The sequence below is a fragment of the Microtus oregoni genome, unplaced genomic scaffold (genome assembly GCF_018167655.1).
Source record: "Microtus oregoni isolate MIOR12 unplaced genomic scaffold, Mior012 000001F_ref0000356, whole genome shotgun sequence".
Lineage (NCBI taxonomy): Eukaryota > Metazoa > Chordata > Mammalia > Rodentia > Cricetidae > Microtus > Microtus oregoni.
Genome location: NW_024543060.1, coordinates 6,988,493 through 7,002,528, shown reverse-complemented (window position 1 = coordinate 7,002,528; position 14,036 = coordinate 6,988,493). Strand labels below are relative to the sequence as shown.

Genomic DNA, 14,036 nt, shown 5'->3' with positions numbered 1-14,036 from the left:
ACTCTTTCAGGCTCCAGGGACCATTGTGTAAGTTCCCAGCTGAGCTCCCAAAGCAACCCAAATGGGTTTTCACAACTTCCCAAGGCCTTGGCTTTGCTGCGTAGGCCATAGATTAAGGCTAAGAGGCTCTGTTCCAATCCGGCAAGCTGTTCCACACAGTCAACATCCATCTCTCTGGAGGTGCTTAATGGAGGACCGAGTCATGTCACAAAGTCAAACAGAGCACAATACAGATGTCCTGTTCAGGGTCCCACTCCTCCCTGAGGAGCTATAGGCGGGTAATGGTTCCCCAGCAATATAGCCACTGGTAAGTTACCCTTGATCAAAAAACTCTCCCTCCCTCAAGTGAGCTATCCAAAGTGAACGCAGTGGTCCACAAACAAACTGAATAACATCTGACTTCTAAGGCAGAAAGGCTTTAGTGGGAGGGGTTGAGGATAAGAGAGGATAATGGGATGTGGGTGTGACCAATGTAGAGTAGATGTGAGAAACTATGGAAGAAAATAACCGATTAAGGATGTGACAGGAATGGGTGCCATCAATTCAAGGCCTGCTAAGTTCTAGCTGTGTTGTAGCTAAGTTGTAGCTGCAGCAACAAACTGCTTTGCCCGTAACATGTGGCTGAAATGAGCTAGTGCATGTGAAAAAATGCCCAGTGAAGGGGCTGGAGAGGCGGCTCAGTGGTTGAGAGCACTGGCTGCTCTTACCGAGAGGATCTGGGTTCGATTCCCAGCACCCACATGGAAGCTCATGTGTCTATGACTCCAGTTCCATGGGATCTGACACCCTCATACATACAGACATACATGCAGGTAAAACACCAATGCACATAAGATAAGAATAAATAAATCATTTAAAAGAAGAGAAAATGCTCAGTGAAAAGGCTCACTATTTGCCCAAATGAAATCTCCATTCCTCTCCTCCACATGTACTTTGTATAAGGGAATCGTTTCGATCCCTCTTCCTTCCCCAGGAGGACTTGCATAGACTGGAACAAAAGAGAGGAAGGGCATTTCATTCAAGAAATGAGATGTCCCCCATTACCATGTGGGACACAGCTCTCCCCTAAAAGGCTGGCAGGTGAGACCTTGCAGGGAGGCTTACAGTGCCCGTGCCAGAAGGATGGCAAAGGTCACTTACTTCCGTATGGGGAGCCTGTGGGCGAGCCATTCAGAAATCCTGGCGATCCTGGCACCCCCAGGTTGGCCATAGGAACATTGCTGTAGCCGTTCATGCTGTTACTGGAGGTGCTGTAATTCGATTGCTGAGGCGTGGAGCTGGAGGAGTATCCCCGCGGGGAGATGCTGCTTGTGTTGCGAATGTATCCTTGACAACGGAAGAAACAGGCCAGGTAAACAAAGCAGTACCCACCGTCGGGCCAAATATGGCTGGTGCTCGTCCCCATCCAGATCATGATGCCACCGCTGCCAAGCAACAGCGGGAAGTGGAGCTTGCTTGCAGGACTTTGTTTTCAATTGACAGGTACTCACTGTCCACTCCCCCTTTTCTTACATATGCATGCAATGGTTAATGATCACACTGGAGTGGCTGGCACAGCGAGCCCCTCAAATATTTATTAGTTCCTGGTACTGGAAGCATTCAACAATTTCTATTGCCTATTTGGAATTCACAATAAACCATTGTTAACTCCTGTCACCTGGCCATGCTATAGAACACCAGAGCTTAATCCCCTTCTCGAGTTGATCGTCCAGCACTCAGCTTTGAGTAACTTCTTTGCTCGACGCAGGTCACACCTCCGGTACTCCCTCTCCCTTCTATTCATGTTGCTTCATGCTGTTTTGTTTTGCTGTATTTTATAATTTGATTTTTGAGACAGGACCTCACTATGCTTCTGCGGCTGGCTTGGAGCACAAGCATCCCAGACAGACTCAGAAGTATTGACCTTCTTGCTGCTGCACTTCCAGAGTGCTGGGACTACAGCTGTGCACCACCACGCCATAGCCAGCTCTCTCCCCTTGGTGTCTCTAGTGCCCCCCCCCCCCGCCATGGAGCTCATAAGCTCACTGGACATGGACATTGGAGTTCTACAAGATACTAATGGCCACCACTGAGGACGTCATTCAGTGGCCAAACAAAGGTGGGCAGATGCTGTGCACCGAAGCCATTTTTTTTTTGAAGATGGTCAAATAAAGGACCCAAGAAATTAATATCCTGCTCAAAACTTGCCAGTCTAGTATTTTGCAAATGTAACACACCATGTGATCTTTCCTGAGGGGTGGAGCAGGGTGTCCTAGCAATGTTTCTGGGGCCATGTGTGTTCTGCTGGGCAGTTTGGAAATGGTACTTCAAAGGCCTCACCATCCTCTGGATGGGCTGGGGAGTGTTTTCAGTCAGAAAGCACTGAAGAGCTCAGTGAATTGTGTTATGTCCATCTAGAGCTCTGAGTTGTCAGTACTCAAGGACAGACATCGAGGCCATGTGCGACATGAAAGATGAAGAGTTTGTCAGGACTCTGAGAGCCTGGCGCAGAGTCAGCTGCAGTCTGTCCTCAGAGAAACTCTGGGGATGACCATGTCTAAAAGTGATTAGATTTGGTAATGTAGCTCAATGGTAGAGTGCTTACCCAGCATAGGCAAGGCCCTGGGTTCAGTTCTCAGCACTGAAATATTTGTAGATGGATTATATAGATAGTTATATATATATTTGTGTGCCATGTGTATATATACATACATCACATATATTACACACGTACACATATCTTTCTCCATAGATGCACATATATAAATTTTTTATAAAGAATGCTGGGCATGAGAGCTCACATTTATAATCACAGCACTAGAGAATCTGAGGCAGAAGGATTGCCACAAATTTAAAGCTAACCTGGACTGTATAGTGAGTTTAAGGCCAGCCTGGACTACATGAGCTTGTCTGAGCCTCAAAAAATTTAAACCAACTGACCAATAAACAAACACAAAACAAATTATAAAACAGTCCGAATTATCAAATGAAACATAATTTAATATATGCACCATAGTGGATGAATAAAATTAGAAACAAATACCTAAGATTAAAAACATTAATTGGAAAAATTATTTTTCTCACAGAACTGTTTATGACACACTTAGATGGGTCTCTTAATGACATGAACCTCACTGAAACAAACCTTCATATGGTAGACTTCAGGTATAAAATATATGAGAAAATGTACAATAGAAATTACCAACTAAAACTGAACCAATGCTCTTGTTTACCAATAGTTGCATGGACTGAACATGGATGGTGCCATCAGCCCACTCTGTCATTCAATCTCATTATCACATAGCATCATTATGAAATGAATTCAATGAATAGCTGTAAGCCTCCTTTCCATATGCTTAAACTCTTTGAAACTTAGGATAATCAACTTTACAACTTCTGGCCAAAGAAATCTATCTAGTTTCCAGAGAGCTCAGACTCTAATAACCTGAAATGGCTAAATAATCCCTCTCTAATAGTGGGGTTTACCTAGGCACATACCCCATTGGATAGCTTACGATGTGTTCTCTAACTCCTCCTATCCCCGCAGAAGTGGCTTTTGATGGAGAAGCCCGATTTGGATTCTGAGGTTCAGAAGGGTAGTTAGTACCTTGGTTATTTCCTTGTGTGGACTCTGAGATGCTGACTCCGAGCTGGCTGCCATAGGAGTTAATCCCCATCATGCCACTGTGAGCTGGGGAGCTGGAGAGAGCTGGAATCTGACTGGGGTTCCTGGGGACACTGTACAGGGCTTCTGCAATGTCTGCTGCACGCTTTAAAATGATGTCCTACAGAAAGGCACGTTGGAGTGAGCACTGTATCCAGAATCAAAAGTCAAATGCAACAGAGTGTCAGACGCACATATCTAACCTGGTTATTGTGGGGGGTGCCGTAGAGGGCTTCCACTAGGTCCGCGGCTCTTTTCAATAGCATTTCCTGAGGAAGAAAAGACGGGGTGGGTGCAATCAAAGATAAAGCCTCGATGGCAAACCGGAAACTTATAGATGAAAACAGAAAGACCACATATAGCCTACAAATGTAATGACCAGGAAGTTTGGGCTTGATATTGGGTTTGATGAGTAGGATATAATCACATTTACAGATTCTACAGATGGGTAGCTGGAGAAATGCACCACTATAGAATGGCTCTACGATTCATGCTACTCAAAACACCCACCAACCAAGGCCAAAGTCAGTTAAAATTGATAGTCTTGTCTATTCTATTGAAAGCAACTTTGAGGTCACTGTACTTAAAAATCCTGGTACTCTTAATTAATCAGATAGTCTTTAAGTGATTGACAGGCCTGACTTTAGTTGCTTGCCAAGGAGTTGACAAAGCACTGAAATTCCCTTGCCAATACCTACTCAAAATTTTATTCTGATAAAGATGAATTCTTTTGGTATTATTTCCTCTTGTTCATCTTAGGCAGCAAGAATTAGCAATCACTAATTGCCACCCTCCCCTTCTCCCTTTCCCACCTCCTGTTTTTTGTGGGGATTTTCTTGTTGCCATTCTATATTCTGTTTTACTTATGACCTTTTAAATTGTTACTCAACAGCTGTCCAGGTATCATCTGACTTTATGGGGCTGAGTATTTCCGGGAGGAAAAGAAAGGTATGTTGTTGAAGTCACTGACATTTGGCTTTTTATCCAAATATAGAATAAAGAATATGTCATTTCATAAACTGCACATTGGAAGCACAAATATAAATGTGAAAAATTGGCTGTTTCTCTTTAGTCAAATGGAATCACTAAACGGGCTGATTTCTAGGTAAAGAATGATGATGTCACGAGCCAGGTTTAAGGTGAAGTTTTCTGAACAAGTTCATTCACAAATGATCCCGTTCATTGGAAGGGGCCATTTTATCATCATTAAATTCTTATGTACACAGTAGGCCTTCCATGAATGGTTGCCTGTAGATTGACGATTCGCAGAGGTTAGTGCTGAATAAAAATCCTGCTTAAATACACAGGAGTGAAACTCACACTTTCAAGCAAGGGTGCAAATATTTGTCTTTACACAGTTGGCAGTGTTTTATAAGCTGGCTATTCTTGTAGAATGTCTGTTTATGAGACCAAACTTTCAGGTTTCACATTCCGTCAGATATTAAACACAATGTATTTCAAAATTAGCAGAAACCTTATGTTCATATTACTATCTAAAGCATAGCCAGTTTCAAGGCTTAATTAATTTTAATGGGACTCGAATGATTTTGATTTCAAATGGTTTTGTCTGAATTTGCTGAGTGTCTACCAAAAGATGTTCATGCGTCAATTCCTAGCAACCTTACCTTGGCTAACCTCTCGGGGTCCCCTGGGTGCCTTGGGATGACTTTCTGCAGTCTCTGGAAGCCATAGTCTATGGTGGGTTCATTTAAGGCTGAAAGACAAAGCCGTCGTTTCTTTGAGTACACACCTCGACTATAAAGTTCTTCTTCTATGAAATCCTTCACGGGTATTAGAAGAGTTCTGATGCTTTCTAAGACTTACTACATGGTGCTACAACCAGTTAGGGGATTGTGTTGTTGACACTGGTTAATTCACACAGAAGTTTGGAATTTGTAGTAAGTCTCCATTTACCATTAAAATAACAAGTCCAAGTTTCAACATCTCTGCCTTAAACACAGTTCCCTTAAATCCTCCACTTGTGCTGACGTCATCAGAGCTAGCCATGTGCCAGACACAGCCAGTCATGTGCCAGACACAGCCAGTCATGTGCCAGACACAGCCAGTCATGTGCCAATTAACTTCTGTCTTCCACCCTTCATTAGTTCTTCCCTTCTTCCTTCCTTCTTCTCTCCTTCCTTCCTCTCTCCTTTCCCTCTCCCCTTCCTCTCTTTCCTTCATTTTCCTCTCCCCTTCATCCCCTTTCTTCCTTTCCCTCCCTCCCTCCTTTCCTTCCTTTATCTCCTTCTCATCTTTCTTCTTCAATCCTAGGGGGTTGAACCCAGGGCCTTGTGCACGCCAGGCAAGCACTTTACCCACGCCCCAGCCCAACTAGACCTCAGTCTTGGAAAGACAATAAACTTCTTCTGCATCATTTTCTTTTCTCTCCTTTCCTGCTTCTCTTTCCCAAGTAAATATTCTCATCTATTTACCCTTCTAATATTCCCTTTTCTTAACCATTCTCTTAAATATTTGCATTTATGTTTGATATTACTCTCAAGGACACTATTCTAATGCAAACTACACTTTTCTTAATTTGCAATTATGTGAGACTTCTCTTGCTTTCCCAGAGGGTCAGGCCCTCCACACAGCCTCAGAGGGCTCAGGGGAGCTGTATTTATTTTGTCTCACGATGGAGTCACATGACTAATGACAGAGCCTGATGCAGGATAGACATTTAACTTGGTAACTATAACACAAGTCAGTGAGCAATGGGATGTTGTAACGTGGCATTTCTCCTAGTTTAAAGAGTCCTTCAGAGTCGGTCCCTTATCTTCCTTCCTCCTTCCTTTCCTTCTGTTGAAACTTTAAGATTTTAAAATTAATACATGACCAAAGCAAAGGCAAAAAATATAAAGCATAAAATGATAATTTCTCACACTCTTGTTAGGCAACAGCAAACACAGGGGAGCATATTTTTAAATTTTCCTCTTTCCATACATATTTTATAAATAACCTGTTGTTATTAGGCTATCAAATGATACCCTTTCTTTTAAAAAAATTATAAACCATCAATTACTTTGAAAAAAATAAAATCACACATAAACCCACCACTTCAGAAACGACCAGGCTTAGATACCCCCAAACAATACAGGGTATTGTTTTTGCTCTCAGTGGCCCACCAGAATTTGATGGTAAGACCCTATTGCTCAGGACACCACAGACTTTGGTAATAGGTCATGGAGAAGGCAAGTTGGGATGCTTCCTCCCTGTTGACTAGCTTCATAGCATTGAAGGTGTATGTAGTCTGGTTGGGGGGCGGTGAGGAAAAGTGATCAACAGTCTTGCCCATCTATGAAACCTGTGAACTATAGGAATAACCAGAGTGGAAGACAGGCCACAGGGTGCAATAGTGGCAAGAATGTTGTGAGGGTCACCAACCGCTTTCTATTTCTGGTCTGTTCTGCTATAGAAAACACATGCTTGGCTCTGTAATCTGGCCAAAAACCCATAGTTGGGATGCTCTTGGCCTTGGAGTAAACCTACTACATTTTTTATACCATGGTTTGGCTAAACTGACATTCTATCGAATTGTCCTCTAAACCCTTATCCCTCTGTCCCTAGAGTAATACAGCTCTCAGTTCTTATCGGAGAAGCTTCTTGGTACGGTGGCTGAAGCACCTTGTCAAAGCATAGATGGTAAGTGTTCGTCTGCAAACTGGATGTCTTTATCTCACGTCTTCCCTGTAAGGCTCAGGAACTACAGAGGAAAAGGTAGCAGAAGGATTGTAAGAGCCAGTGTTTCCCAGACACGACGGGATCATTGTACTCATACACTCTCAGCAGCTGTGTTTTCTGGCCAAGACCTGAACATCACGCTGGTCAACACGGAGGAGGGAAGCGTTCCACAAGCCCTCACCCCACCCCCTAGCTGAGGAGCTATAGACAGTTGGTGGCTTCTTTAAGAGTGTGGTTCCTGGCAGGTCAACCACTCTCTAGCATACAGCCCCACACCTGTGCATATTCAGACAGCACAGATTGGATCCAGCGGGTTATTTCAAAGAGAAAAGGACAAGAAGCTGAGAGGTGGTGGGGAGGTAGGGAGAGGATGTGGGAGACGTTGGGGGAACAATGGGGTGGGGGTGAACATAATCCAAATACATTGTAAGAAATTCTCAAAGAATTAACTAAAGTATATTTTTAAACGTTGAATTAATGGAATAGGATGGAATATTTTCACTTTCTACTTCTTTGTACTAGCTGAATTTTGTACAATAAAATTCTACTCCTGTGTTAATAAAGAAAATAATTCAAGTATTTCCATTTTGGTGACAGAAAATGGGATGCTCAGGATTATCACCTTGGCCTATATCCTTCCAGATTTAAACACACGTACTTAAAATTCCTCTGAGAAAGTTGATTTATCCTGTGACAACACCTACTTCAACCCACCTAGTAATACAGTGTGCCATGAGCGTCCCCTCTGCTGGCTAAGGATTCTTTAATGACAATATTTTAAATTCCTGCATATTTTCCACGGCATGGTCTATAATTTATTTAAATGGCTTCCTAATTTGGGCATTTAATGTGAACCTAATTTCTCACGATTATAAAAACCAAAGCAATAATTATCATTTGTGCATAACTTTAATTGCTTCCAACAGAAAATGCCAAAAATTAGAATTACTGGACCAAAAATTATGATTTATATTTAAGGCTTTTCACACATACTATCAAATCACTCCCTGGAAGAATATGCAAATTTATACTCCCTCCCACTATGCATGTAATTATTTCAACTTATAATTATTTTTTAATTTCAACTGATAATTCTTTATTCATCAGTGAGGTTAATGAATTTTTTTCTTATATTGCTACCATTTTAATTTCTACTTTTTTGTGAGGTGCTTGATACTTTCCACTTTTCTTTTTCTTTCTTTTTTTTTTTTTTTTTCAGTTTGGTTTTTTGAGACCAAACTGAAGAGGGTTTCTCTGCATCCTGGAACTCACTCTGTTACCAGGCTGACCCTGAACCTGGAGATCTGCCTGCTTCTACCGCCTAAGTGCTGGGATTAAAAGCATGCACCACCACCGCCTGGCCCATTCTCTGTCCTAATAGAAATTAATTTCTTTTTATCCTTTACTCAAGAACACTTTATTACTGTTTGAGTGTGACATGTCCTCTGAAGACTCTCACGTATGAACACCCAGACCCTAGCTGGTGCACTGTTTCAGCAGGTTGGTGGACCTGTGGGACTGTGGCCTAGGATGCTGGTCACTGGGGAGAGACTTGAAGGGGACTTCCATGTTTGCTTCCTGCCTGATGCCTCCCACTCCTGGCAATAGAGGATGAGCCATCCTTCCCTGCCGTGGTGGTCTCTGAATCCATGGTCAAAATAAATCCTTCCTCCTTTAAGTCGCTTTTGTTATGCAATTTGTCCAAGTGGCAAAGTATTTAATATGATTACATATTATGGTAGGTGTGGGGGTGTGTGTCGTATGTGTGCGCTTGTGTGTTAAATGTATGTGTACATGTGTATGTGTGATGGTATATGTCCATGTGTATGGTATTCATACATGTGTTTTTGTGTATGACAGTATATGCATGTGTGTGTGGTATATATACATGTGTTTGTGTGTGTGGCTGTATATTATATGTGTGTGTGGTATATGTACGTGTGTGTGTGTGTGTGTGTGTGTGTTTATGTTCAGGTGGAGGCCAGAACTTTTATTATCTTCTATTACACTCCACCTTATTTTTCAAGAAAAGATCTCTCACTCAACCTGCAGCTCTTTGATTAATAAGACCAGCTGGTAATGCTTTGTTGTCTTGTTTAATGAACCACGCATGTGCGTGCGTGCATGTATGTATGTATGTGTGTGTGTGTGCGCGGCAAATGCACATTTGTGTATGTGAGTGTGTGCACTGAGCACAGGTGCTCACAGAAGCCAGAAGTGGCAGGTCCTCCTAGAGCTTTACTTACAGATGGTTGTAAGCTGCCTGATGTAACTGCTAGGAATCGAACTCAGGTCCTCTGCAAGAGCAGTACACGCTCTTAACTACTGAACCATTTCTTCAAACCTTGTTCTATTTCTAATACTATTCTTTTCCAAAAGAATCTCAAACCCAGCTCCCACACATCCTCCAAAGCAACCCTACACATATTAGCATATGGCACAAAGTCCTCATCATGCCAACAGCACTAGCCTAGCTCCAAGCAGTAACAGCATGTGCAATAATAGTTCATCTTGATTGCCAGCTGGGAGTCACCTAGGAGACACACTCCTGGGTATGTCTACGAGGGGATTTCCTGAAAGAGAGGAAACCTACTCAGCATGTGGGTATCACCATCTCAGGGACTGGAGTCTCGGGCTGAATTAAAAGGAGAAAGAGAACTGAGTTCTGGTGTTCATTTCTGCATCCTGACTGTAGAGACAAGGGATCCTTTTGCCTCCCATTCCCACCACTGCACCGCCCCTGCCTTGAGGGTCTGTACCCCGCAAACTCTGAGCCTACATAAATTCGTTCTTCTTTAAGTTGTTTTTGCGAAGTGCTTTGTCCCGGCAATGAGGAAAATAACGAATATACTATGTCTGTGATTTTCTTTTTTTCTATAAGTGTCCCCCACATATTTTGGGGTGGGAGGTATATGATAGACTTGCACTCAGAGCTCCCTCTTATCCAGAGCACAGGTAAGAAGAGCTAGATGCAGAGCTGAGATCATCCTGTGAAAGTTTTCCCACTTAACCTTACAGTGCCACCGTTGTAGAAGCCTGGCTCACAGATGGTCGACCATTGGCTGGATTATGCAATGGTGGCAATTGCTCTTGCCACTATCAGAACACACTGAAGGGTCACTACAAGGGGAACATTTGGCAAAGTCTTTTTCCCACATTTAGTCCCTTAACCCTCGCTGCCACCCTATGGGCTCTGTCCCTGTGCTAAGTGTGGTGAGAGTTGGCGAAGATGGGATCTGAACGCTGGCTTCTCGAACTCCCAAACACGTACTCTTAACTTTTTCTGCCGGGCAAGCGCAGCGTCCCTCCATCTGCATTCAGTGCTTCATCCCCAGCTTCAAGGAAAGGACCACAGACGGCGGAGGAGCCTGCCTGGGCCACCTGACTTTGCAGCCACCAAGAGTGAAAAAGCGGCACCATTTGGTATCAACCAGCAGACACAACAGCTGTCTGACGCTGCGGGGCAAACAGACTCCCGGCGATATCCTCAGAATTAGCCATGGCTTCATCTCACGTGAGCTCTGCACTGCTCCTTAGACAACACGCCGGTCATCTTACTCAGAGACAACTGAAGTTATAGACACGCGTGCACTCATAAAGCTCAGAAGGCACGTGGAAGGGAAAAGTAAGAAGGCTGACTTCCGGTCTTTCTTCCTACCTGCCTCGCCTTTCTATACCAGGTATATTCAAGCGCTGGGGCAAGCTCACACTTCCTCACAGGAGAGCAGTGTGGCATCCCGCCACCCTAGCCCCCTGCCACTAGCCTTTCTCCTCAGTCTTCCCGCTAGAATCTGGGTTCTCTGATTAACACATGCAACACTCTCTCGAATAGGGTTTAGCACACTTTTGTCCCCATTGTTTTCCCTAACAGGCTGAAAACCACCGGACACAAGGATCTGCAGTCTCATTGAATCCAGTGCACACTGAAATGGAAAGCATGAAATCAAACCCACTCGGTTTTTTACAGACACCAAACCATTAGAAAAAGCATCGGACCACCTCAGACTTCCATGCTGCAAGGTTGAATTTGACAGCATCTACTTTGGTTCCAAACCGACTCCTCCGGCTCTACCTGGAACCCTATCCTCCCCTTCATACTCTTTCTCTCCACCTCTCTGGGTGTTCCCTGGCTTTGGGGTCCTGAGATGAGCCAAGCAAATCTCAATTAGCTAATGAGGTGCCCAAGACCAGCACCAAGACTGTCTCGAAGGACCTAGCAGGACATTAGCTGCCATCATCCCTGTAAATTTATGACCTCCCCTACACACATGGAGTGTGGGACCCTGTGAAGCTCTGCCAATGCTCTGGCTGACAGGGACACAGAGATGTGCCTGCAAGACAAGAATAGAGTCAAATAAAAATACGCTGCAGCCTATAGGCTCTGTTTACCTATGCCTTTCCTTAGAATATAACATTAAGGTAAAAGGTCATATCCCCCACTGAAGTATAATTTATATTTACCTTTTATTAAATAATTACAGCATGGCATGAAGTTAAATATTACAGAAGCTAATCAAGGGGGGATTCAATAGAGAAGACTCCGACATGAGAATTCCGCCTTTGCTATACATAGAATGTCTTAATCCTCCACTGGGAATCCTTCGGGTTTGCTTAAGGAGTTTAATAACACACAATTCAACTGCCACAGAGTCTAAATCCCATTTGGATCAGCCATGAAAAACTTTCATCAATACCTTGAGATTTCATAACACATCTCCTGAGAGCCTGGATCTTCCCTGTCATTTCTCATTTTGACTGAGAGTATAATATATGAGTTTCCTTACACATCTTGGGCCCAACAAAGAGATACAAACTTTAAGAAATATGCGCAAAGGTTTCTTTTTAAGTAAATAGTATTTAACTAAAAATATCTATGTGGGAACCACTCATAAACAAACAGGAAGCTGGCTAGTGCTCAAGACTAATTCTCCCAAAGGACTGATGACATACATATATTCCATATGATTTTTATATTTTCATATCTTCAGAAAAGGGATAAGTATCAGATCAGACTTTCCCCAGCTTTTGTTCCACTTCTGCTTCCCCCAAATCCAACAGCACTGACGAACATGGACAAAGAATTGTTTCTTGGTTTTCTGGAAAGAACTCCTCAACAGAACATTGACATTACAATAAGTTATTCCTGGGGCTTGAGAGACAGCTCAGTGGTTAAAAACACTTCCTGTTCTTCCAGAGGACCAGAGTTTAGTTCCCAGCACCCGCACCAGGCAGCTCACAACCACCTGTAATTCTAGCTCCAGGGAATCTCACATCCTCCCCTGATATCAGTGAGCACCCACATATTCTCATGGGCACACCAATATACACACAACTAAAAATAAAAGTAAGTCTTTTTAAAAGAGAAATCACTTGTGCCTTGACCACTAAGAGTGTAAACCCAAGATGACACAACGAAAGTTATTTGTGGAGTTGTAGGAATCAAGGAGAGAAAAGGGTGGTAGATGAGGGAGGGATCTGAGTGGCCAGTCTGCCTGCCACTCAGAGTCGCTGGTGAATCACAGTCCTGGACTAGCTTTCACTCAGCAGGGAGTCTGCCCATGGATCCGAGAATCATACACAGCCTATGAGTGTGGAGAGGAGATGGAAGGCAGGAGTTCTGTACTGTGTACCGGCATCTACATCTGCAGAGAATGCTCTTGCCTTGGATAAGATGCTCACAGAGCCCATGGAACACAGAGGGGGACATCCCCCAGAATCAGAGGACCTCACGGCCCCAGTTCCAAATCCCAACTCCCTCCAAGAATAAAGAAAACACTTGAAAGGAATCTTGCTCTTTGTTCCAAAAACACAAAGCCAAAGAAAACTAGACTATATGTGACCTGGCTCTGAGACAAACACTGGATATGAAGATGGGTCAACTTTGAACATACAGAAAGGAAGGACTCATTGAGCATCTCTGACCTTTGCCTTGGTCCCGGAGAGTGACTCTCTTAGAAGAGCAGGAAGAGAGGTGGGCAGCCCAGCTTTGGGGGGACTTCAGAAGTCTTAAGGAAAGTGTCTGACCTCATGCCACCTTAGGACTTCTCCTTCCTCCCTTCCTTCACAGTGTCCATGCCTTCAATGTCCCTTGACCTGTTGATCCCAGTGAAGTCTGCCTTCCATCAAGTGAGTGCTCCCTGTTCCCGACCTCTTAACAAATGTTAACCTGGCAAATGTCTTAATATGTTCAACAGTCAAAGTTATACGGGTTGAATATTCTTTATCTGAAGTGCTTAGAGCTGAAAGTATTTCAGATTTTGAATTTTTATTTTGAAATTTCTGCATATTTATAATTGATAGCTTGAGATGAGACTACATATGTCATGAACTTTTTTGCATTTCATACATATTATGATATGGAGTGCAAAAGTAAGGTTTTATCCAGCATTTTTATCACACCTGCATTTTGACTGGGATCCATAATGGAATGTCAGGTGTGGAAATTTCCACTCACCGCATCGTGTCCATGCACAAAACATTTAGGGTTTTTGGAACACTTCCAATTTCAAATTTTTACATTACGGATACTCAGACTGCGTTAATCCAGAACGCTGATGCTCCTGAGACAGCTTTTCCATGTCTAACTCTACCACGGAAGAGATAGGTTTTTTCCAAGACTAACTCTATCACGAAATCTGCTTTAGATATCAGCAGTGGCACCATCTTCACTCTGCTGCTTGGCCAGGAGAGACTGTGGGAGATTTCTCTGCACATG

At 43.3% G+C, this 14,036-nt stretch overlaps 1 protein-coding gene across 2 annotated transcripts in view; it reads right to left on the bottom strand.

Annotated features, from left to right (window-relative positions):
* The window catches only part of Ebf2 (EBF transcription factor 2), a 196,395-nt gene that overhangs the window by 15,198 nt on the left and 167,161 nt on the right, over positions 1-14,036 (bottom strand). Inside the window, exons 11-14 of one of the 2 annotated variants that reach the window (XM_041667848.1) lie at positions 5,269-5,357; positions 3,847-3,912; positions 3,587-3,764; positions 1,141-1,326 (exon numbers count right to left, since the gene is read on the bottom strand). In XM_041667848.1, coding sequence (XP_041523782.1) covers positions 1,141-1,326; positions 3,587-3,764; positions 3,847-3,912; positions 5,269-5,357 — 519 coding nt within the window. The remainder of the gene's footprint in view (positions 1-1,140; positions 1,327-3,586; positions 3,765-3,846; positions 3,913-5,268; positions 5,358-14,036) is intronic. The other variant, XM_041667855.1, reaches the window with a different exon arrangement.